The sequence below is a fragment of the Ornithodoros turicata genome, chromosome 3, assembly GCF_037126465.1.
Source record: "Ornithodoros turicata isolate Travis chromosome 3, ASM3712646v1, whole genome shotgun sequence".
NCBI classification, from domain to species: domain Eukaryota; kingdom Metazoa; phylum Arthropoda; class Arachnida; order Ixodida; family Argasidae; genus Ornithodoros; species Ornithodoros turicata.
In genome coordinates this window covers 85,868,708-85,894,981 of record NC_088203.1, presented here as the reverse complement: position 1 = coordinate 85,894,981, position 26,274 = coordinate 85,868,708, and the positions used below count along the sequence as shown (strand labels likewise).

Sequence of the window (26,274 nt, the reverse complement as noted above, 5' to 3'; positions counted from 1 at the left end):
AAAAAAAAAATCACGATTCCCGAAATGTCGAAATCATCACACTACAAGCACCACGAGTCTTCACAGCTCTGCTGGCTCTGCTAGCGTCCCAAACGCACGATACATTTTTCTCATAGTTTAATTCAATTCAAATAATAATGAACATGAACGGCTACCTTCGTCGACGGCTTATGCATGGCTTAAGCCCTCCTCCCTAGTATCCTAAAGAGTACCAAGCCATTAAAACTGGCTGACCACTCTCTCCCCATACCAAGAAGTAGTATCCTTCTTTTCATCGTGAATCACAGGTCCTGATTTAACACGATCAGTCTATTTGGAAATTACCACACATCCATTGACTGCAATTTAACACAGCTTATAAAAAGTTCGGCCAGAGAACTGGAAGGGTACGCTGACGAAAGATCCCTGCATTCTTTCCTTCTACGATATTTGAAACCACACGGAAGGCCGTGGCGTCTCGGCATCGCCACGGCAACGTAGTTGCCAGAGCATCACCTATCATCCGCTAAGAGTCGAGAAAGCTCGATCTGTTGCACTGGGTAGTGTTTTGGAATTACGCGTCCCGGTGAAAAACATAGTGCGCGTTGCGATGCAGACTTGCGTAGCTGTCCGAAGGAAGTGAAGATAAATGTTGTCAGTGGAACATTCGCGAGAACTGTTGTGGGCTACAATTCAGTGAATCGGCATTGAAAAGTGCTGCAGTGCGCATCATGCAGCGCATATACGGAAACCTACGGTCGGACCCGTTTCAAATCCACACGGCCACGATAGGTGTGCGCGCGCTTCTCCTGCTGTCTCATTGGATGCCGCCAATCTTTGCCTCCTGGGGATCCCATTCGTTGCCGCCAAAGCCTGCTCTGTTGTCATTGCGTTTTTCTTCTAAACGGTAGCACTAATTTTACTAAGTAATGAACTAATTTTACTTGCACTATTCTAATTGAAACACGGGCTTTCATTTCAGAACAAGTTGTTTCTGCATTTTAGTGCCCCTTTAAGCGTAAATCTGCTGTCAAGTTATCATAAGAAAAAGGATAGCAAGATGTCTTTATGTGATCGAAGAATATCTATCCGACATATGCGTGCGCTCATTTGTTATACGTGACGCGTTCTATTGCCACTGACGCACCCATATTAATACATATTTTATTAGTATTTCTTTAAAAAAACAAAAGAAAAATAATCCGTGATGTTTGCTACCCTAATTCAGTAACACGAATCGTGGAAACAGGGAAGTTTGGAATGTTTGGTCCAGCAGCACCGTTTTGTTTCATCTTTCGTCGTCATCTTTCGTCGTCATCTTTCGTCGTCATCTTTCGTCGTCATCTTTCGTCGTCATCTTTCGTCGTCATCTTTCGTCGTCATCTTTCGTCGTCATCTTTCGTCGTCATCTTTCGTCGTCATCTTTCGTCGTCATCTTTCGTCGTCATCTTTCGTCGTCATCTTTCGTCGTCATCTTTCGTCGGGCATCGTACGACGACAGCAAATTGAAACTCGATATATTTTTAAAGGACCACTATGAACTGATACGACGACCCAAGTACCCAACAGGGCAATGCATAAATGCAGTCAGTGGAAGGCATAAAGTTCTTTATTTGGATAACTGTTTAAACAACTGACATATGTTCTCAAGAGTTGATAATTCTGTGCACATAAAAAAAAAGGGAAAAAGAAATTAATGTCGTGATGTGGACAGGGCTTGTATGTCTTCTAGCAATGGCGCATGTCTTCCCGATTTGATCACATATTGCATATACCACGGTCCCTCAAAACTCAAAAGCTTTGACACACCGCGCGAGTGTTCTGCGAGGGATGTTTAAGTGTAACTGCGGTGTGTAAACATTGTGTGTATTTTTATTTTTTCTGCAGGTCAAGGGTGACTCTCTGCTCGCTCGCAAGAAAGTGGTTCCGGTGAACGTCACCGTCACTGACACGACCGGCCGTCTCGAAGCCACCGCTCTGCCAGGAGCTCCAGCCACAATCCGCACATTTTACCTGGAGAGCATAAAGCTCCGCACGAAGTACGGAAAGGACCTGAGCCTCAATGACGAACGCAAGAGGGAATTCAAGTCTAAAGTTGAAGAGAAGGTGAACGCTCACCTGTACAGCCTCCTCTACAACGACTATCAGGCTGTGCTCAACAGGGCCATCCAGGCAACACCGTTCCCTCGAGTCTGAAACTTGTCAAGGGAACACGTACGATGATTTCGTCCGTGGGGCTTTCCGCCGAAGTTGTTTAGCCACCACATCATTTGTGTATTTGTAGTCATAGTCATGGACAACAAAATAGCACAGAGCAGCACGTGGAAATGTCACGTCCTCGGGGGTGACATGGTCCACGGGGGACAGAGAAAATTAAGGGATTATTTTTGTGTGAATTAGTTGCTTTGAGAGCTCCATGTCCCCACGTCCTTAACAAAAGTGAAATTTCTTATGTCTATAGCTTATGTAATGAAGCGTGACCACCCCTGTTCTGTGATATATATATATATATATATATATATTTGCAACTGGATCGATCTCTTGTCTAACAGTGTGTCTACCGTGCTTGATGACGTGGGCTTGTTACCAACATTATGGAGGTACTCGATAATGGAGATTTCTGATCTCTCCTTTCCTGAGTGGTAGAGGTCTCGAATCCATACACATACAGACGTTCTTAACACCACGACCTACTCGATTGTAACGACCATGTCATAATCGGCAACCCCTATGAGGAGCCAGTCCGCACGATCCGCTAGGAGAGCTACACATCGGCCCGCGAAATCTACATTATGATTGGACAATGGAATTTGAAATGGAAAATTTGAATGTTGCACTGAAAGATCTCGACGTGGGTCGCGGCGTCCCGTTCGTGGATTGTGGTCTCCACTTCCGTGACGGGAAATGCAACGGGAGTTTAAGAAACGCCGAGAATGCATCTTGGCGATTTCGCGTGCGCACGCCCCCTTGCGGTGCTAAGGCTAGAGGTCCCGCGGGTGGCGTGCGGATAGCATACGGCTCCTCGTCTGAGACATCATCGAGCATGCTAAAAGTTTGTTTACAGCGCGTTTCGCGAAATGGCGATCTCTCAATTGAGGTCCAGTTAGAGTGCTGTGTATCACTGTAAATAAGTTGTGTGTTAGCTTCAAGGCAGTGCAGACCACGTTCACTCTTATTTAAATCAGGTGACAATCGGTGTATATCTTCAGTGTTTCGGGCCCAATAACTGGAACGGCAAAAATTACGACCTCAAGTGATAGTGTTCCGGCGGCACCACGGACACTTACATCAGGATATTTTTCATTTTTGCATACCGAAAGAAGACTGCGCTGTTAATAAATAATTACTTAAGGGTTATAACTGCGGTTGAGTTCCGGTGCTGCTTGGAAGGGGTTTAAACTCGACGGCATCTCGCTTGCTTCGAAGCCTTTGTCTACGGTAGACGAAGAAAGCTGCCACGAGGCCTACAAGGATGAGTACCAGGAGCACGATGACCGTGACCGTTCCCCAGGTAGCACTGCGAAAGTGTTCGGCCTCACGTGCTCGCATGTAAGAACTCCAGCTAGTATGGTTCAGTTGCACGTGCAGGTCGGGGACGAATACGTTCCAGAAGGCCATCTCCTGTGACCTGTAGAGTTCGTGGCTCGTCTCGCCGTTCGGATTGGTCTTGGTGATGTTTGCATACTGTGGTGCGTTCAGGGACATGGGTCTGCTCAGACTGCCCCCTGGAATGCTGAAACACCATAAAATTTAATTGGATCTTAAGGGGGTTCGGAACCACAAACCATATGCATGAGTAACTTCTACTAACCAGACTTTGATCATTTTGACCTCGAAATGTTTTCACTTTGGTGCCCCTTTAAAGTACAATGTAAATTACTCCGGAAGTTCACATTTAGAACAGCACACGCGAGTAGAAGAATTGATGCGGGGAGGGGGGTCATATTGGATACATCTGCAAGACTATTTGTCTCCAAGCTCTACAAAGAATGTGGTAGCAGCTATACGTAGTGCAACGCGCGTAGCGACACTGGTGTTTCACGGCGACCGCCTGCAGTGTGCCGACCGCGGCGGCATGGTGATGGCGAGCATTTCCCTGCAGATAGCTCGTGGAAGATGTCCATCTCCATTTCTGTGACATGGCGGTCCATGACATCGAAGCCGTCCAGCATGCGTCATTGTGTTGTTCAACTCTTCTGTGGTTCAACTGTGGTTTCCCGCTTACCATACGAAGCTATCGCCCACATAGGAGTTGATGCGAGTGTTGTTGTGGAGCAGGGCGAAGAAGAGCAGCCATCACAACTGTATAGAGCGGCTGAAGTACGATAGACGTGCTCGAAACACGTGAACTGCATATGCTGAATCAAGAGTTAGGACGCGTCCTAACTCTTGATTCAGCATAAGGCTAATTCAGCCTAACTCTTGTTCGCGAACACGGTATTTAAGCTTCGGCAATGCCGAAGCAATAATTACTTTGCTCTCAGTGCTCTAACAATTCCAGCTGCTTTCTGGACGAATTTCCGTCCCGTGCCTGCCATATGAACCGACCGGCACTTGTCATGTCGACTAGTACGTGAGAGTCCAATCACATGTCCTGACGGACATGTGGTGTGTCCTATAAGGTCTCTTTATGCCTACGAAGAACGCAACCGTCCTTTCTCACCTACTATACATTAAACGCGATCCAGAACTCTCCCGTGGTCACCGAACCACCTGAAAGCCAGACATTTTCTCAGAACGCAATGGTAGGATTCGAAGGATCTCATCTCATACGTAGATGTAAGCGCGGGTGTGGGTATATACCTGCGATTACCTGCAAATACCCGCGATTTGCGTCTAGAAATTCAGTGTCGCTGCGGGCTGTGGACAAAAAAGGCATTAAAGGAGCAATGAGGTGACATTTAGCATGGCTCGAAACCATGTCTTATCTGTTAAGCTGCCCATAAGGAGTCACCATGCAAAGTACTTTCGCTGTGCAGTATATTGTCGCTGCACAATCAAATTTACAAAAACTGTCGGAGAAAGCAACCGTGGACGGCTGACACTATCCTCGTGTGAAGTCGAAAAGTTCCTCCGTGTCTTTCTTCTCGGCTCACGCGCTGCTAATACACCCGCTTGAGCCGCGCGCGTCTACGGCACAAGTCACATGCCAAGAGACCACGCTACGTCACGACGTTCGGTCCCTCATTCTCTGGTACAGTCTTTCCAAGAGTGGAGGATATATATGCTCTCTCCCAAACTGGAGGATGTCTGGCAGGTGTGCGGAACAGAGGTCTTGCGCGCGAGCCGCAGGTCACCTGCGCCCGTCGTTCTTTCACAGGAGCTCATTTGATTCGTTTCAGAACACGCCGCAACAGAAAAAAAAATGTGGAGGTCACTTCAGAGCACCTTTAAGCAGGCTTTCTGTATCTAGGTGGCGTTAAGGCAACAGACGATTTCAGAAAATCCCAGTGCTCCTTGCGCACACGTTGCATCCTGGGAGATTACTGAACTGAGAAAGGGTGAACTGCCGTTCACGTTTCGTTTTCGCGGACCTTGACTCCTCGAGCAGAATCGGCTGAGAGAGAAGGCACCGAAACAGCTTGGATACCTTCTCCTTCTTTGTTATCAGCAACTTCCCATAGTTCAAAGCGGCGCTAGCGCGACGACCCAAGCAATCCAAGAAAGGCGCTCTCGGAAGAATCGTGGTGAGTCATTATGCACCGTTGTGTTATAACATTGTACTTCATAAATCTTCCCATCAACCTAGCACCAGTGCACATTGTGATGTTATTCACACGCAGGTTGTACGGTTGAAGCTGGCCATCCCAGTAAAACGCGAACTGTATCTGTCCAATCAGATCATGCTGAAGTGCTGCTATGAAACCCGTCTAGTGGGGCTGAAGATGCCGCCACCTTTCGGTTCACTGTTAAATTATCTGTACAAGCTGACTTCGAGTTCCGGATACTAAATACAAAACAGAACACCTAACAAGCAAGAGAAGAACCTCACTCACTCACTCACTCACTCGCTCGCTCGCTCGCTCGCTCGCTCGCTCGCTCGCTCGCACGCACGCACGCACGCACGCACGCACGCACGCACGCACGCACGCACGCACGCACGCACGCACGCACGCACGCACGCACGCACGCACGCACGCACGCACGCACGCACGCACGCACGCACGCACGCACGCACGCACGCACGCACGCACGCACGCACGCACGCACGCACGCACGCACGCACGCACGCACGCACGCACGCACGCACGCACACACACACACACACACACACACACACACACACCAAGCGTCATGGAAGAGCCGGTCGCACCAGTGCGACCTGCGTTTCCATTTTTTTTCATTCTACTTCTATTATATTCTATTCTAGGAATCTTACCCAGTCCGAATGAAGCTTGCAAAGAATGTGCTCATGGTCGACAGGAGGACTTGATCTGCGTATTGCGTCGTCGTGTCTGCTACCCCACCTATCCTGCTGTTCACTGTGTACAGCATGTCGTCCATGTACGTGGCACCTTTCACAAGGGGACAGATATAATTATGGATCACGTGTGTACAATAGATTATGTCAGGGTTCATACCATATAGTTCTCGTTGTTCCCCCCTGGCGAAAGTCTTTCCTCCATCTGGATAGCCGAAGACATAGAGGTAGGCCTTGGACGCTGTTGCTTTCACTAGGTGTGATCGCAGCGCCAAGTGTACCGGTGCAGCCACTAGGAAGTCTGTGAGCATCTGCGTTGGGTGGTAAAAATGAGGTAGCGTAAGTTGTTGCGCATTCAACGTATTGGTCGTGACCATCGTCTTGGTCACGTAACGGTACGGTACGGCAGGTCCGACGGCGGAACACCTCATATAAGCATCACCACGCATCTGTTGTTGTTGATGATGTTGATGTCAGGAAAAAAAAAAGAAAAAAGAGAGAGAGATCTGTTGTAGTCGTTTCTTTATCATATACAAATCTAGATGCTAGACTGTAGACACTCTGGCAGTCTATGTATATCACAGTTCAGAGGGCGCGGTGCGAGAGACCCCCATGAGACACTTAATCAACGACGTATCCAGACCCTCGCGCCCCCCCAAATTTTTTTGCGACACCCCCGTGCCTTCCTTTCCTGTGCGCCCCCTCCAGGGGGAGGGAGGATTATGCATAAAGCCGTTACAACGTACTATAATAATGACCCCCCCCCCCTCCGTGCTTTCTGTTCTGGATAGACCACTATGTAACGGCTTCGATGGGCAATGGCTCACATGTCGCTACGGTTTACTTTACTAGCGTTTACTTCTCCCGCCGGAGACCTAAATAATACTCGTAATAATAATAATAATGTTTAATGTAAAAATGCGACAATACTCTACAGAATACCAGCGGCATGGCCGAGCGCGTTAAGGCGTCCCGCTTGTTGGTCGTGCTGAAGACTGGAAGGTGGGGGGGTACTAGTCCTACTGCCGGTAGGAGTAGTCTGAGGTTTTCCCCGGGTTTTCAGAAGACCTTCCAGACGAATGTCGGCACAGTTCCCCCTGAAGTTGGCCCAGGACGCATACTAACCCCCCTGTCCCCTACTCCTCCTTGCTATCCTCTCTCCATCTGTCGACATCTGTACGCCGCTCATAACCACCACCAGTCCGGTTAGCAATTTTGTCCCCTCGTATCGCTATTCAAAGCCCTCAGGTGATGGTCCCTACAACACATACCGACCACTCCCGAAAACCTAGCGGTGGAGGTGTGGTGCTGTGTCTCACATGGTACCTGCCAAGGCGACGACGCTACTCGCTCATCAAACGAGCGGGATCACCTCCCAGTCTCTGTGTGGAGGGCAGCTCACCCAGTTCGATGAGCGAAGAACATCGCCGGCCATGGCAGTATAGGCCCCTGTGGAACGCAGCGCTATACTTCCAGAGTGGTCGCCAGGCGCCCTCTGGGTTACAGTCTTGCACGAGCCGACTTTTCCGGGCCCGACCCGGCCCGGACACATTGAAAAATGGCCCGGGCCCGGACCTTCATGTTTTTATGCGGCCTGGCCCGGCACGGTGACTCAGCGGGTAGATCCCGGCCTAGTATTGCCAGCCGTGACGTACGCGTTTCTAGCGCTTATCAAACAAATTTATAAAAAGAGCAGACACGGCCACAAACATACAAGAACTGTCGGTTTAACACCACAACAGCACGAGACCAAAATGTAATCCAGAACGCACGCGGGCAAACGCATTATCGTTACACTACCAAAGTCTTTGTGGAGGTAGAGGATGCTGTCGACAAACTCCTTCTCCCAATCGTTACCCATCTCACCAAGCTTTGAGAACGTGTTTGTGAAATACGTGAGGAGTCAGGAGCAATGTAAAGTGGCTTTGAGAATGTTATAGAGGGCCGAATCATACGCATAATGCAGTGTCCCTTGCTTGCTTTTTGCAAATACAGTATATGCATAGCAATGACGCAACCACGTGACGATATGAACTAATAGTCCTCCATTGCGTGGAATTAGCTGCGTGACCCGGTGAAGCTCGACTCTCGGAAACATGTTTGTCGGCCCGGGCCCGGCACGGCCTGCCGTTTTGGTGGAGCACACAGTCAATGACAAGAGCCCAGTCCGGCCCGCGGGCAGGGTTCTACTGGGTAGCTCGGGAGCTGTGGTACGGTCGGACGCGCACACAGCGCTCCCAAAATAGGGCCAAAAGTGACCACCAAAATGATATTGATTTTGCTAGACAATGTGCGTCCTCTAGCTACCCATGTGACCATACGAACGATAAACTGACTGTGTGAGGAAAGGAGGAGTGCATACGAAGCTCTTGGGGATGGCTGTCACGCATCAGCTCTGGAGAACTGACAAGACCATCTAGGTTTATAGTAAACAGATACACGTGCACATTTTCAATGAAGGCTGCGTTAAAAATGTGTGTAAGCATTTATCATTGATCAAGCATCTATCATCGTCTTCTCTGCTGTTTATATGAAATGACTTCACCAAAGATGTGATGTGAACGCCACCCGCGTTTATGGACAGGCACTACGCATGCATAGCCTACCTTGATGGTATTGATGGCGTTACTAGTGGAATTAGTCCTGCTTGCCCTCGGCCTGAAGTACTGGTACTTGACCGCTGCCGTTATGCCAACGCGTGAGTCTACGTCCAGGAAGTACTCGTTTAGGAACGTCTGCACTATGTCATCAACCGACTTGGCATCTGCTGCCGAGTTCATTCTTTCTGCAATGCAAACATAAGACGTGAAGACGTTGACAAACGTGTTTTGATATAGGTCAGACTCACGAAAGAAACGCGTAGACCCTGCATCCTTAGTGTAGCCGTAGATGGTTGGTTTGGGTGTGAACGATGATGCGTACAGGCCTTCAGGGCTGTCCAACAGGAAGGCGTCCTGGCTTACATTCGCGTCCACGATAGGCAAGAACTTGAGCTGCCCGTTGATTATGTGTGAAATTATGTGTCAAAAAGTAGTCCTGCACTGCATTTCATCTGCTTCCGCCATAAAATACCGCTCTGCGCGTGAGGTTTACACAGACACACACCTTGTTCCGATGAGCCGAACGGAGCAGCTGAGCAGGATTCAGTTCTCTGAGGCACTCCAGTAACTGTTTGCTGTCCCTGTAGCTGCAACCTGTGACTGAGCCGAGCTCCTCTGCCTTCTGCTTCGCCTTTTCAACGATAGCGTCTGGGCTGGTGGCGGATCCCCCGGACATGATTGCAAACTGGAACATCCCTGTATGGTAAAACACGAATATTAAATATGAGTGCAGCTGCTCCTCGCCGCCCCCGTAAAAGATTCCTTTCAGTTGCACCAGATCACCTGCACATCGTACGCCTTCGGCAATAATCAGGTGTATCGAAACCTTAACGGTAGCGTCGCTCATTATCATAATTGTACCGCGACGTAAAGCAACGAATTATTATTTATCAGTGGGCAGATCTCATTGACAAAATCCGAAATTCATCTTTATTACTGCATCTGCGCGCACTGAAGCAGCTCACATGTTGTCATGACAGACATTGTGGGATACTTAGAAAAATATTTTTTATCCACAACACCATAATTACTTTATTATTTTGTCGGTTTGTCGGCCCCGCGCCCGATATTCCGAACTGCTTTTACCTGGCTTTTACGACACGAAGGGGGGGGGGGGGGGCATTTGCCATTCCCGACATGACGCATGCTAGAGGAGCGCAGCGCACGCCGGGCGCCTGCGTGAAGGCAGAGGTTATTTGCGCGTGACCAAAACCGAATGCTCCGCTTCAGGCGCGTTGACAGCTATCAAGTACTATCATGCACGTGTCTCGAGTACCTTTGAGTACCGCAAATACTGAACTGCCTACCTCAGCTGGGATAGTCATGTTTCGTGGAGGCGAATTCATCGACGATCGAGACTGATGTGACGTCACCGTTTGAAACTTCGGCAGCGTTAGTATCAGCGTCGTCTTCGGCACCGACAACAAAAGCAAAACTAGGTAAAAACGACGGCAAAGACGAGGATGTCGTTGATGCACCCTAGTCTACAGGGGCAATCCTTGCTGTGGTGACTGACTCGCTTAAATTTGCCAGGATACGTTGTTGCGCGTTCGCGCAGAGAGGCAGACACCTATAGATTCTTAAAGGGACTATTGCATCCGTCGCAGTCGATTCCGAAACTATAGCGCAGGTTTACTGGCAATAACGTGTAGCATTTAACTGCACAATCGCTGTCGCTGGGGCTTGCTTAGCTGCAGAGGAAGTGCGAACCTTCAAAACTCGATGATAGTGATGGTGATGTGATCTTTAAAACTGGTTTATTTAATATCTATCTGTTTTCGGAAGCGAAACTTGCCAAGTTGACTGTGAAGCGGCGACGAACATTACCGCTTCGGTCTCATACACACGTTTCCGGATGCGATACTCCCTCTAAAGGGACGGTTTCGTACAGCCGGGGCGATTCCAAAACTTAGCCGAAACTATATTCACGAGTACTGTAGACATACAACCGTCAAAGTTTCGTTCAGAATAACTATGTCGTTTTCGAGGAGTTTGTGGAAACGTGCCGTAATAGCAGACGACAAAACTAAATAGGGGTACAGAGTATCGCATTCCTTTTCGGCGCCGGAGCCGCCGTTCGGTGTCCGCCATTGGGCCGATCGTGTCACGTGGTTTCTCCTTTCAAGAACGCGCTACTTATGTTGAGTCATCTCCATCCAAAACCGGTTTCCTCTGCTGCGAGTTGGCTCGACTGCGCGCTATACGTTCCGCAAGTAACCGAGCGTTCTGCGCATATCTCCTCTCCCGGTTACTCCACTCGGGAAGCCCCATTGGCTAAGGCGGCGCCCTCCCTCTTCCCTCTCACTGCCTCCTCTCATGCGCAGAGACGCACTTGCACAGCGTATTCCGGCGGTGAATGGGGAGATTGGCGTCCCATTGCTAGGCGACGCAGCCGCACCGGAACCAAGATGGCGGGCTCGCTCGCCGGCGTGGCTCAGTGTCGCTATTCTGCTCGCTATTTAGTGACTCTACATTGACTGAGCGAAGAGCAAAGCAGCTGTTTGCAGTTGCCGCCGTTGCCATGGCAGTTGCAACTTGCAGGAGGACCGTGGGTAGAGTCATCCCCATAAGCTCCCCTTTACTCTAGACATGGGGACGCTCAGAGATAACATAAGAGCTGCAACCACAGACGTATATCTCAGCGAGCCGAGGATGTAGTCCGTGTCTTGATTGTAGGGCTTCCGAGAATGCGGCGCATAATCGGATATGTGGAAGCTAAGTCACCTGTTTTCTTTCCGCGAGTATGTAATGCGTTTTTTTTTAATAAACACGCACTCCTTCTCCATGTACGTCGTCAGCGACACTTCATTTCGAAACATGATTAGTGTGCAACGGGGAATGGAATAGACGCGCGCGTAATATATTTTTGGTCGGAGCTGTAAAGCGACCGCCAAAGACGGACGACTTCAGATTTGTGGGTGGGGTTGACCTGCGGCTTTTAACTTGTCTCTGAGGATTGACACAGTTGTCCTAAACGAGCAAGTAGGCCACATCCTAGAATATACGTCTTCCGCTTGAGAACTGAAAGAAAATGCACGAGAGTTCCCACGGACCCCAGTCACTTCCGAAATTCGTTTGCTCATGCCAGTGTACTAGCGCGCGCAAAAGCAGTCGATTTGTGCATCCAATCACGGACTTTCCCGCAGGGCGACGTAATCGTTCTTATTGTTGCCAACACAGATCGCGGTATGCTGTGCAGTCTTTATCGATTTAATTCGTTTATTTAAAAACCGTTACGTGCTTTGTCGGGTAAATCCGCAGTATTCCATTTTCAACAAAGGGCAATCGAATTGTACACTTTATGAGAGGGGCAGGGGGTACGAGACCGTCCCTTTAAGGCTTTTGACATAAAGTGGATTTATGCCATCCACTAAAAATTCGGACTGCCCGGGATAATTCGGACTGATTTCGTGGCTCCTAGAAGTACGAAAAATCGGTCAGCGACTGTGGTGGTACCATTTTCCAGCCAGCCTCACACCCAGCGCTTCTGCGGGCAGCGCAAGCAAGGGAGGAGGAAAGTGACGCCAGGGAGGAAGCACTCAACACGTGTGCTTTCCTTCTCTCTAGCTTGGGCGGTAGACAGTTTTCAACGTGCTCTCCCAGCTAGACGGCGCTGCGCTTTCAATGTGGCGGCGTCCACGAGAAAACAGTGTTTCTCCTTGGGTACATATAGTTAAGTTGTTGGACTCCCCCTCTCTTTTTCTTTCGCGTGACAGCTGCTTGATGTTTACTTGTGTTTAGATTTTGTAAGGCATGGGGATAATACTTTGGACGACTTACGCTGGCGTGCTTATCTTAGAATACAATTTCACAATGTTCACGACAAAAAGTGCATTGAAAAGTGAATGTACGGATATAATGACTCACCTGATGAGACTCTATTGAGGAGGTGGAAGGAAACGGACATAGCGCCTGCTCCGAAACCCATCAGAGTGATCTTACTCGGATCTCCCCCGAACGAAGCAATGTTCTCCTTGACAAACTTCAACGCTGCCTGTTGGTCCCAGAGACCCAAATTGCCAGGGCCATGAGTGTCCTCAGTGCTCAGGAAACCTAAATCACGCAAAAACGAAATACAGCTCCTTAGTCACACGTCTGCCCTCTCTATTCACCGCGTAGTTGGGGGCGGAAGACCAAGACAAAAAACATCCAAGAGCGTTAGTCCAAGCGTACAGAGTTGTGTGAGCATAGTGTTGGCTCATACTCATGGCGAGTTCGACTAGGCGACTGCCTTATCAATCAATCAATCTAATCTAATCTAAGGTGGGGGAAGGAGTGTGTCACTGGTCGGTCTGGATAGGATTTGCACGTATCGTCACTTCCAGATCTTGCGAGGCCCAGCAATAAAGAGCGCTGGGCCGACTCGCTGAATTTGTCGGATGTAGACGACAGGTTCGACCAGGCACTTGGTCAGAACGTGGTTATTTTTCGCTAGTGGTTTCGAACCCGGTCCCTCTGCACCCGATCCTGCTGCTCTGTAGCTGATTCGCGTGCTCGCATCCAGGTCCTGTATTTTGACTAATAGAAGGTCCGGGGTCCATTGGAGAACGTTGCAGTTTAAACTTCCACACGACATGAGACACAAGCTCAGCCGCTCGCGAAACTCTCGGAGAATGCACGAGACACGTCTGAATACATCCGGAGACGAGGCGCAACTGTCGAACGACGGCTCCAGGTCCAGCTGACGAGCTCCGCGCTTCCACGTGACGGAGAAGAGCGAATCACCTTGTGGAGCGCAAAATGATTCGCTCCTCTCCGTGACGTGCTGCGCTGTACACGGACACCTGACTTACCCCGCTACGATGCCGGCTTTTCTTTCTTCGACGAAAGCTACCGCTGAGTGTCGCTGCCAGCGCACTTTCTCAACAAGTGAACGAGCCCGCATCCGTCGGCCGCTGGGGTATCGCGCTGAAGCAAAAGTACGCCGCTCGCGTGTTCGGTACTCGTAAACTTTTGTCGGGACGCGACGGCCCTACCTACCGTATTCACCACATTAAATCTGATACGTAAAAAGTATGCCGAAGGCTGCCGAAGGCTGTCCTTCAAACAACTCGGGAAAACGCCAATGTGTGCTGCCGCAAGGGACACTATACAGTGCAACAATATAAAAGGAACGGGTGTCATCCGTTGCGTCCTTCGTGTCTTATTTATAAGTGAAACCAACCGCAATGTACGCTTTCCCTTTCCTTCACAATGCGGGGAGGCCTCGGATTGGTCTCCTCAAACTATCTCTCGCGATGATTGGTAAAATCGCTTGAGGAGATCAATGGGAGCCCGCTCTGCATTGTCGGCCATCTTGTGAAGCAAAGGGAGAAGGAAAGCCTAGACTGCGCTGGTTCCTTATCCGCTCATACAATCACGAACGACGCAACGTATAACTCTCGTTCTGTTTTTTATTGGTGTTAATGTAACGGCTTCTTTCAAGTTTCGAGGAGAAACTTTTGCACCCACTGCACATCCTGATTTCCGATCAGGGATGCTTCTGATTGCGCAACCCTGGCATGGCTCTCCCCTGAGTACAAGGGGGGACCGACAGACAAACAAACAAACACTCTTTCCATTCTCTCCATCTCCCATTCTATCAAACACGACGCAGGCGACATCGGGCGTTCGAGGCTTGTGTAGTCCCTAGATGGAGCCTAGAGTCACTAAATAGTGACTCTAATGGAGCCCTACTTAGATTCTCGTCAATTTGGGGCTGTTCTTACCTATTGCTCCCAGTCTGTAGTTGACGACTACGAGTATACTGTTAATACCATAGTCGTAACCTGCTGTCACGTCTTCTTTGCTTCCTGTTTGGAAGTCCGCTCCAGCAATCAAGACTACCACAGGAAGGTTTCCCTGCAAATCCTGCAAGACATACATACATCAACATTATACATACCGTACTTTTCCAAAATATGCAAGTTTGCAATTTCACGAGGGAATACGTACGGTCCAAATAAGGTTCTTACGTGCACACGTGTGTAATTATACCTATAGATCTAGTACATCTTTTTATCGTCACATCGTTGATTGCTTCTTGAGCCATCACACCTCTGCCTGCCAAGTCGACAGATTCACTTATTTGCCGTATAGGACGTTCACCAATATCCAAGTACCCAGTTTAGACACGGAATACCTTACGACAATACGCCAGAGAATCAACCATTTCACGCTTAAATTTAATTGTACGCGTTCGTTAGGGCTGGCTTATGGCACGGACTTGCTCCCATATTTCATAGCGAAGTGCCATATCATCATATTTTGCCATCGCATTCCTCCTCTCCATTTAAAGCGGTCGTGACATACCGGTATATGTCGTTTATTACATTATGCACATATTGTACTACGCGCCAGAGCATTGAGGAAAAAGAACAGTGAACCCCGATAATCTGACATACTCACATTATGACCGTAGACGGATAGAAATCCAGCGAACCGGTAGGGAAGTATGAAGGGAGTTGCCTCAGGACGAGAGCCGCATCGCATTGTGACCGTTTTTCATGGGAACCGTTCCGCCGGCGTGTAAATCCACCTCGTTAGCATATGACAATCCGCTTATCCGACTATGACCGAGATTTTTGTCACAAATTGTGTCACACACAGGTATTCTCTTCTCGTTATTATGACCTCACGTTTACTGTTAAGACCCCAACCATATTTATTTGATTATGACGTCCCATGATCCGCTGTGTAGCCCAAGGGAGAGGCTACCATATTCCTCAGACAGAGGGTGACACGTGTTGAAGCAGTTTGGTATGACTCCTGATGTTGTTAACCTTGGAGTTACTCATAGCGCTTTTCAGACTGCCAAAGCCCAGGTCACTGCACTGTGCTGCTGCTGTTGTGCACGTAAGAATGGCCTGAATGAAACGGTCTCTGCGGTCAGCAGAGGGTGCGTTTCTCCTTAGTATGACAATTCGCTTTATGACCAAAATCCGCGGGAACGGTGGTGGTCATATTAACGAGGGTTCACTGCAATCTACTACGTGTCGTACCTCATGTGTTGTACCTCATTTAGACATGGTCCTACAAACCCTCGAACAAACTTCGCCGCCGAGCTCTTACGTCAGAGCAGCGAGAGCCATTCCTATCGGTTCTTGAAAGCACGTGACCTCTCCTGCAGCTGCCAGACTGGCGGATATGCATGTCGAGACTGGGAGGTACCCGGGTTCGAATCCTGGTGCCGGCTGTGCTGTTTGGGTTTTTTTGCTGGTTTCTCCTCAGACGGTGTCAGACATATGTCGGCACAGTTCCCTTAGAAGTCGGCCCAGGAACTACATTCCTTCAGAGCGTTATTCGTGACGTCGCCCACCTCCGTGAGGCCGACAAGGGCGAGCTCTTTCAAGAACACCACCACCAGTATCTTGTTGTAACAGCCGCGTCATCAACCCCAATCTTCTGGCGCGCGACATATGACAGCGCTACCGGAGCGAGAAGAAAACATTCATCCAGTTAACCTTCAGCATTCAGTCTAGCAGGTCATTAGAAACCTTCTACAATGTACCTGTAATGCACCAGTCAGAAGCCGCCACCTATAGTGACCGGCGCAACTGTTTTCCTGTAAGGTGCAAGATGATACACACTTCTTAGTGATTAGCAAGATCCGTGAGGTTCATAGTGTCTGTTGTAGCCAAAACAACGCAGACATCCGTGGGTGACCTCTGCGGGAACAGTTCACGTAGGATGAAGTCATCTAGGACGTCAGGTATCTCTAGTATATCATCTAGTCATCTAGGATCAGAAAGCTGACGCCTATACGGCGTAGGAGCTGATATGGGGTACGATCCCTAAGTTCCTCTTGCGTCAAAGGCCTTTGAAAACGCTGATTCTGCTCCTACATAGATGACCGGTGGGTGAGCTCTGCCATGAGGGTGTCACACGGCGGTGGTGGAGTGGCGACCAAGTCCCAGACCTCAGCTGGAGAAGGTGCCGTGGCCACATGGTAGAATTTTGTGAGCTGTTTTGTAATGCTCCTGATGACAAGCTGGGAGTCCAGCTTGCCCAAACCAGACCATAGGATCTGCGGGCCAAAACGAAGGTAGCTTATGTGCCACGGTGGCGGCATGATGCGTAGTCGACAGAAGGAGGTCCATCCCAGGACGGACGTAGACTATTAGTGGCCCATGGAGAACAAAGCCTGAGCTTGGGCGTCAAAACAAACAAGGACGACACGTACAGACGACAGCTATCGTTAACAGAGTGGGGAGCCGCTAGGTTTCCGAACGCCCCAAGTGATCATTTAAATCAAACAACTCAGGAAAAAGGCATATCTGACCGGAAATCAGAAGGCCCAGGTTAGAATCCTGGCCTCAGCACTTTTTTCCTGAGTTGATTTTTTAATTGATTGATTCTTGCGCGTTGGAGGCTTACGTGTTTGTGTTTGACTTTAAATGTAGCCTACCTCGGCTAATTCCCGTTGTTTACGTTGTAGTCCCATGTGGTGTCAGCAAGCCACACCCCTATGTTCTATCTGCAACGCTGAGGCAGACATTCGACACCTTCTTCTCGACTGCCGCCGTTGCAAGACCATCCGCGACACACTCAAGTCTCGCCTGAGCAGCCACGGTTACTCCAACGTGTCTCTCGCAACACTACTTGGCACACACAGCGGTGGTGTAACCGCGGCGCTTCTCCACTACCTGCGTGACACCTGTCCCCTCATTCCTCAGCAACCTATGACATCATGGGTGAGACGGCGGAAGACCTCTGACCCCCCATCGCCTTACACTAACTACCCAGGGAACTTGACTACCCACTAAGAAATTATTTAACAAGGAATAGCAAGCCGTCATTTGTGGCTGACCTTTCATCCTGTCCAAATAAATAGATACCCCCCCCCCCCCCACCAATGTGGTGTTCCAGGTCAGTAAGTAGCCATCTTGCCGAAACATTGCGTCCCCTCAGGTGAACGGGTCTGGCGTAATGCGAGACTGCATGCCAGCAGAGGAGATGCCACAGCCGGATGAATTTCAATATTCGCGGAGGGTTTTCTACTCGCCTGCAGGGGTGGGCAGTAACCATTTATTTGTATTATAATAATAATAAATAACACACAATACTGGATGAAAACGCGTATTATAATCGGTAGTACTAGTATTGTGTTATAATACATTTGGTAATTCTGGAGATACATATTCCCTTAGAACTTACCACTAGAAAACACCAACGCACATGCAAAATTTATTTCAGTACGTAAATTATCTGTGCTATTACACAATACGCGTTTGCACACAATTTGACTTTAACACCATTTCGTCCAAAAACGACTCCTCAAGTGCTCGTCTGCTTGGTTTGTGCACCTGGGCCTTGATTTTCAACGTGTCGCTATCCCGTAACGCGTGATAAATTTATCCTTTCGCCCATGATTCGCCACGAGCTCTCGTGCGCGGGTGGTGGTGGTGGTGATGATGATGGTGAAGGGACTCGCCGTAGTCGGCAACGTCACGACTCACGCTCTGGGTCGTCTTCTGGGACGTCCTGGGTCGACTTCTAAGGGAACTGTGCCGACATATGTTTGACACCGTCTAAGGAAAACCAGGAAAAATCCCAGAGAGCACAGTCAGCACCGGGATTCGAACCCGGAAACCTCCCAGTCTCGACGTGACATGGCCAGCGCGCTAACCACTGAGCCCTCGCGTGAGGGTGGTGGTGGTTGTGAAAGGGCTCGCCGTTGTTGGCCTCACAGAGGTGGGCAACGTCACGCATGACGCCCTGGGGGCATGTGCGTCCTGGGACGACTTCTAAGGGAACTGTGCCGACATATGTCTGAAAGCGTCTGAGGAACACCCCAGGAAAAACCCCAGACAGCACAGCCGGCTCCGGGATGTGCGTGAGGGCCAATTGCAAAGCTGATTTCAAACCTCGGCCTATCAAAACGGTTTTCGCGTGCTGCTGCGTGACGTTTGGAGCGCGCCAACTTTAAAGATAACGATAGGCAGAAGGTAGGCATAGGCATAGGATAATGCTGAAGGTTTTTGCAAAAGCCAAAAGATGTGTCTGTGAAGTATCGTCTCTAAGCATCTGTCTGGCTATTGGCGCCGAGAAGTTCGGGAGTCGCCCACTGGTGTTCGCTGAACGAACCGTGTCGTGGGGATATGCCCGGGCAGTATTCGCACATTGCATTGCGTACCAAGCCATTGCACGTGTAAGAGGCTGTCCGGCGTTGATTGCATGACGAAGACGACATATGTGTTGCAATTAAGTCGCATTTTCATTCCAATATGACCGTTTTGACTGTAAGTAACAAAACGAAACCGAAACGAGGATCCCCAGCAAGAGGCGGCACAGTGGCGCCCCTAGTGAGGGTCTCGCCTCCAATAGGCGCGAGGTGAAGCAGAAAGAACGATATGATTAGAGGCTCCTTTGCCGGTATTTAGTTAGGGGTGTAAAATGTGTAATATTGTTGTTCTACGCTTCGTAATTCTATTTACAATTTATTGTCCAATACTTCTCCTTCATAATGTGTCCTTTAAGTAGAGGCACAAGGATATCCTCCCGCCAGGAAGCGGGGACGAGCTCGCTTTTCCAAACTTCATTGATGTGTTTTAGGAGCGGTACGACTTCATTGTTCAGAAGGTTAAATAGAGCTTGACTGTATGCCGTCGGCTCCTGGTGAAGACTTTGGTGCTTTGAGATTTCAAAGTTGAGCTCAGAGCCTGTGAAGGGGTGACCTAGGACACTTGGGAGTCGTTGGCGCGTGAGTTGCTGCATCGGGAACGTCTCTGACTCCGCCTCACTTGTCAACAAAGGCTTCGGCAAGTGAGTCAACATTTGTGCCCTTAACGACCGCAACACTTCCCACCGCGCAGCGCACTTCAACTTGTCAGTATTCCATGCACCTTTGACTAACCGTGACCTCCTGTGCGAAGACCAATCGCGACGTCTATTTGAAGTCCCGATCACCCAAAAGGGTCTTCACGTGCCGACGCGTGACGTCTCAAGAGCACTTTGAAACGAATACCTAACAACTAACGATAACGTTTGCGTGTGCGAGTTCAAGATTACTAGATAGAACAGTTGAAAGTATTTGTCCGATGCTTCTTTTTCTATTTCTCTATCTCTTCTTTTTTTTTTTTTTTTCCTCCCCTCAGCAGTACGATTTATCACTGGCAAGCATCCCAAACCCTTCCTCTCTAGATAAGAACGACTGTAGAAGCAAACTTGGAAAATGACCGGACTCTGTGTACGTGCGTCTTCGTTTATTCTCTAGGTTGTGTTTTGTGTAACACTTTCCCGTCCACTCTCACGAGTACATAATATCTCCTTCGAGTAAAGATAGCATTTATCCGTCAAAATCTGCCGAACCACAAAATGGGGCCAATAGCCGTCTGCAGTCTGGTTATCCGCCTGTTAAGAACTCTCCTAACAGGCAGATAAAGAACGGTACAGAGGTCTCTAATCTGCTGCAGAAGAGCTTTCCTTTCAGTGCACCAGCCATAAGAAAAAGATAGAAGCCATATCGACATCCCTGACGTTCTTGACCTGCATATGGGCATGCGTATTCATAATCTGACGAATGATACGCACGAATGAAACCGATATACGCGCCCCATGTAAGTATAGACTGATGATAAGACAGAGGAAGCCGTGCTAAGCTGACAGGAACCTTGAGACGGCTCGTCTGCTAGTCAATTCTATTTCTTTTTCTCTTTTTTTTTTTTTTTTTTCAGCTGTGTGCCAGAAACCCTCGACGCACTCTTGAGATGGCACATATCGGTGTATTAGGTTACAAGGAGATGTCCCATAACAATGCTGCTCCACTTGCGAACGGGAGAACCCCCGAGGATAAGGAAGCTGAATGGGAGGAAATTAAAGGCTGTTGTCAACGGCAGATAACATAGCTCGAGATTCTACGTCACGAGGCAACCACGATTACGTATACAACGTCACGGCGGTTGATGTGTACGTACATTAGTCGCGCCCACTTGAGAGTTCGGTGGCGTGCATCGAAAGCCTCGGAGCACTGTATTACGTCCTTCAACAGGACGACCTGTGCGAGCAACTTGTGCCACGCCACAGGATTGGCCAGCATCCTCGGTTCGCAGAACTAGCAGTCTAGACTTTATTGACGACAATGTACTGTTGATTGAAGGCCATGAGCTCACACAGGGAACCAACAGCTCCACACCACCCCTTCCAGATTATTAGTAGAAGGCCATTCTTATCGGGTAAGGTTAGGGCCGTGAGTTTTTTTTTTTTTCTTTTCATGTTAGCGCCGCGAAGCTACTGTGGCTATGAGCGGCGTAAAGACGGGGACAGATGGAGAGATGACAGCAGGAAGGAATGTGACACGGGGATGGTTAGTATGCTTCCTGGGCAGACTTCAGAGGGAACTGTGCCGACATTCGTCTGGAAATCTTCGGAAAACCCAGGGAAATCCTCAGACAGCACAGCCGGTGGTACACTCTTAAAAATGAACTTCACCACATAGCACCCTCCTAGCCAACCATCATCTCGAACGACAACGTTCTCGCCCCTGATTTGTTGAAAACGGGAGGCGGAGCCTATTCTGTGCCGTGCATAATGGCCACAAAATAGGCTCCGCCTCCCGTTTTCAACAAATCGGGGGCGAGAACGTTGTCATTCGGGATGATGGTTGGCTAGGAGCGTGCTATGTGGTGAAGTTCATTTTTAAGAGTGTAGGATTCCAACCCACCACCTCCCAGTCTTCACCACAACCTTGACTACCACCATCGAGCGGACGCCAGAGTCGTGAGTAATACCCCTGTCGCACGGCAAACTGAATGGCATTCCCAGCTAATGACATTCGCACTAAATGACATCCGTCCCACGTCACACACTCTTAGAAATGGTGGTGGTGGGGGTGGTGGGGGTGACGAAAAGCATGAACATGGTGATGAACTTCACTGCATAGCACGCTCCTAGCCAACCATCCTCTCGAATGATATCGTTGTCTGCCCTGATTTGTTGAAAACGGGAGGCGTACGCCTTTTTTGTCACACCTATGCTGTTCTTAATTGTCACAAAAAAGGCGTACGCCTGCCGTTTTCAACAAATCAGGGTAGGACAACGATATCATTCGACAGGATGGCTGGCTAGGAGCGTGCTATGCGGTGAAGTTCATTTTTAAGAGTGCACGGTGAAAGTGAATGGCAATACATGCGAACGGCATTCGCAAAGCGAATGTGTTCGAGGAACTCATTCGCTCTTCCCTCTCGCACCACCTGCGTATACCCTCGTCAGTAGAGAGGTAGCAAAACAAACAACGATAAACCGTTCAGAGAAATTAAACACGAATGAAAAGTTGTCTTACATTTTTTTGTCACGAATTTAATCACCACTACTCCCGTTCCCAGTCTCAATCCCACGACCGTATATGATTGATACTTGTCTTGGCTTGCACAAGCCTTGCACAAGCCTATTCCTGCTCCAGGCAGCACATACGTATGTGAGAACTTCTTTTGGCTCATGAACCTCAACAACAACTTGCTGTCGCAGCAACCCGGTATTCGCGTGCATGTTTGTGAAATAACACTGCAAGCTAATGTGATGCGGACTGCTGGACTTTGCCATAATCGTTTGCTAAGAAGTACGTATTCTTCTCGAATCGTCTTCCATGTTTTCTGTATTAGTACCCCATTTGGAAAGGCAACTTATTTAATTCTCTTGTGGTGTCAACTGGAGCTTTTTCAGCACTAAAGTGTTGTACACACACCGTCCGGCCACACAATAACTACACCGCCCCTGTTCTTCGTGTATGTGTTTATACTGTGGTATTTTAGGGTATATTTTATGGTAATTACGGTGATTTCTTTTCTGTGCGGCACTCCATGACGTGGTCTAAGGTCAATTTGACTCGATTTGAGTTTGAAGCCTCTGATGTAGATAAACATGATTATTAAAATAATGCTCACGAGCTGATCTAGCAGTGGGCTCAGTAGAACTGCCACAGCTCATAGAGGAATGTCAACGATATCCATCCTTTAATTGACTACGAAGTCTGTGAATGCTTTAGCAACGCCGTGGTTCCATCATCATTTCCCCAGTAAAGTAGTTTGCAGCTTTTTCTGCCGGGTAATCTCTCTTGTTTCGTCAAGCACCTACACGGGGAAATGTTGGTGAGGTAGGCGTCAGTTAAACCGCGTCCTGTCATCTCATACAAATCTCAACGCACAAAGACGTCTTTCGCAGCATGCTTCCAAATTTCTCGTCCTATGCTAGGGTCACCGAGCCTATACGCTGCAGTCTTTGCACACCCAAGTAGAGAGTGAAAAGGGAGAGAGAGAAAAAAAGGAAAAAAAAAAAAGCGCATTTGTCCAACTTATTTTATGTGTACAATCTTTCACTGTGTGTTTCTCTTTTCATTTATTTTGTTCTCGTGGCTAACCCCAAGACGCATTGTACGTCTTGTTTCGTTTTAATAATGTGTAAATCTGTGACTGCATCACAGGCTTGACCTCGCAGTCCCACATCTAATTTGTGTATATGTGTATATATAAATAAAAATTTCTTGAATCTGAATCTGAATCTGAGTGTGGGAAATATCCTGCTACACAGCCACAAGACATTCCGTAGCAGACGACAGGAAAACACGCTGACGGTGTCGTCTGCTAAGTGTCGTCTGCTAAATGCGCAGTATGCCAATCCCGATATTCCGCACCGTCTGAATGCTGGACATAACATGGGATGGGACGGGACTTCGGCTCTGTGAGCAGTGTTTTCGCTTTTTCTTCCACTAGAATATTCCGTGAGGATGTCGCTCGTGTGAATACACGGTGTACGTAATATTCTCACGATCCACAAGAGCCCAGCTCATGATACGATTTCTGAACAGCTCAAAAGTGCGCCAAGAGTTTTCCTGGCGTGATAAAACAAGATAAGAGGCCGGCCGTTGAACCACTATATTGATAGGACCGTCGGCAAGGAGAGCTAGCCCTCACCTTAAAGTTCTTCGGCGTGTACACGTCAAGATATAGGCAGTCTTCCTTGCCGTGAACGGTGCCGTCCGATGGACGGAGCTGCACGCAAGGCTCCCGTGGAGCGTCGGGCTGTGTCACCCAGCGCTCGGGTTCTTTCGGTGGCTGGAAAAGAACGGAAAATTCAGTTAAACTCTTAAACCCTATAGGACGGGCGTCTAATCCCAAGCAGTACAACATGTTGGCCCAATATTGGGCAAAGATAATGATGGTGAGGGTACTTTACTTCATAGTGAATAATAAAAACGTTTCTAGCAAACCACCGTCCCGAATGAGATCGTTCGCTCATCTGATTTGTTTAAAACGAGAGGTGTACGCCTTTTTATGACATTTATGCAGTAATGTTAATTGTCACAAAAATGCAAGCGCCCAATGCTTCCCACAAATCAAGAACGATAACGATACCATTCTGTCCGACAGTTGGCCCTCACCGTATAGTGTATTAAGAGTGTACACTTTAAAAACAGGACTTCACCACATAGCACGGTGAAGGCCGACCATTGCACAGAATGACACCTTTATCACTCCCGATATGTAGAAAGCGCAGGGCGTACGCCTTTTTTGGAACTGCATAAGTGTTCCAAAAAGGCGTACGTCTCCCGTTTTTAACCAATCAGGGGGAAGAACGATGTCATTCGGGATGCTGATTGGCTAAGAGTGTGCTATGTGGTGAACTACGATTCTCCACCCTTCATCCTCTATCCTCCATCCGTCTTTCTTTCTTTTTTTTTGGGGGGGGGGGGCTATAGTCGTGACGACACCCACATCTGTGTAGCCAACAACGGCTAGCCGATCCTGCCATTACCCCCCCCCCCCCCCCACCCTCTGTTTTTAGGGGCGGATCAGCTAGCGTCCTCGGCACACCTGAGCTGCAGCCCTTCTTTACCAACTTCCGGACACCGACAGGCAAATGGCCGTTCAGCTGCTTGTTGAACTGCGCCACCCTGGGATACGGGACATCATGCACCGCCCCCTTCTTCCCATGAAAAACCTCCCTCGAGGCATACAGACCATGCTCCACAGGTGACGTACTGGATCTGCATTCACCAACTCTCAACTATATTTAAGATCGGCTATAGGGGTGACGCCGGCTGCGGCCACTGTCAACAACCTGAAACAATCGAGCACATCCTGCGAGACTGCCGAACGCACCATTCTGCCCGCGAAGCCGCACCTCCCTCACTCCAGCTCTGGCACGCTAGCGGACATCCTCCAACCCGGTAGTTCTTATGCCGGACGTTCCGCTAAAGCAAGAAACCTTGTTCTCTTTCTGCGAGAGGCGGGTCTTGCCCAATGACCCCTCTAGCCCTTTGCACTCCCCGACGGACTCACGCACCCTCTACGCATCTCCACCCCTCCATCCTCGTCCGTTTTTTTTATATTTTTTCTATAGTCGTGACGGTGCCCACTTCTGTGTGGCCGACAACGGCGAGCCGATTCAGACATTACCCCACCCTCTACAAACATACGCACATTGAAGATTGAAATAGTTGTTAGCTCGGAACTCCTTACTGCTTTTAAAGAAACGTTACTTCCAGTTAGCAAAATTCGCGCAGAAACAGTAACAAATACATGATGACGATGATATGGGGTACTTCACCGCTTGAGCTGCGGTAACCTGTACCATTGCGTGTGAGTTAGCGTGAATGATACGAAGATGCATGGAATGTACACAAATAGAACGATAGCGATGGAATGGAACGAATGGAATTCACATGAAATTCGATCAGGCCGGCAGATACGCAATTCTCTTCCTTGTAAGACCGATAACCTGGCCGATAACCCTGGCCGAAAACCCTGGCCGAAAACCCTGGCCGATCGCCATGCATAACTGCACAAAATCCCATCGTCCTCTCTGCTGAGAAGATTAGGCTACTTGGTTGGAATACACAGAGAAACCCGACGCCAAAAACACAGCAGAGAGCACTGGGCAAGCTGTCCTGTGCTTGCGCCTGTTCTCGGTTGTCTGGTGTGCTTCTGCTCCTCGGTTTTCTCATCGTCTTCCCATTTCACCTCCTGTCTTTCTTCATGAAACACGCAACGAACATGCTGAACTGCTTTCACGGCATGTTGAACACACTGCTGGCGAGGCACCCATAGATGTGAAGGTAACGCTTCTTACCGAGAATCGTAGCCATCCTAGTGGAGGTCTGGCATACCGTATTCCACGAAATGCGTACACTTGCTGAGGGATGGCGTTCACTGAAACCGTTTGTTCTTCCACTCCGTTGACCGTGCCGTAGCTGGTGGACACTTGTATCGTTACTGGCGTGACACGCGGGAGGACGGCCCAGAGGAGCGCACCGACGAGCGCTGCAGCAGCCATGTCGACGGACGCACAGATAAGAGCGGC

General features: G+C 49.0%; 2 protein-coding genes across 2 annotated transcripts in view; one reads left to right on the top strand and one right to left on the bottom strand.

The window, feature by feature from the left end:
• The window catches only part of LOC135388755 (uncharacterized), an 8,903-nt gene extending 6,391 nt beyond the window's left edge, over positions 1-2,512 (top strand). Inside the window, exon 6 of the mRNA XM_064618521.1 lies at positions 1,867-2,512. Coding sequence (XP_064474591.1) covers positions 1,867-2,175 — 309 coding nt within the window. The 3' untranslated portion in view covers positions 2,176-2,512. The remainder of the gene's footprint in view (positions 1-1,866) is intronic.
• LOC135388754 (carboxylic ester hydrolase-like) lies at positions 1,571-26,274 on the bottom strand. Its single transcript, XM_064618520.1, has 10 exons — positions 26,044-26,274; positions 23,886-24,026; positions 14,709-14,850; positions 12,868-13,053; positions 9,506-9,696; positions 9,249-9,393; positions 9,007-9,185; positions 6,561-6,711; positions 6,359-6,494; positions 1,571-3,712 (listed from the first exon to the last, which is right to left on the bottom strand). The coding sequence occupies exons 1-10, from the start codon at positions 26,245-26,247 to the stop codon at positions 3,334-3,336; spliced, it is 1,854 nt and encodes a 617-aa protein (XP_064474590.1). The 5' UTR covers positions 26,248-26,274; the 3' UTR covers positions 1,571-3,333.

Excerpts from the sequence above, each read along its gene's own strand:
- LOC135388754 (XM_064618520.1), bottom strand. The coding sequence starts at position 26,247 with ATGGCTGCTGCAGCGCTCGTCGGTGCGCTCCTCTGGGCCGTCCTCCCG. Across the intron at positions 13,054-14,708 it reads CTACAGACTGGGAGCAATAG|GTTTCCTGAGCACTGAGGAC; the intron begins GTAAGAACAGCC and ends TGCGTGATTTAG. Across the intron at positions 9,394-9,505 it reads GTTCGGCTCATCGGAACAAG|CTCAAGTTCTTGCCTATCGT; the intron begins GTGTGTGTCTGT and ends ATCAACGGGCAG.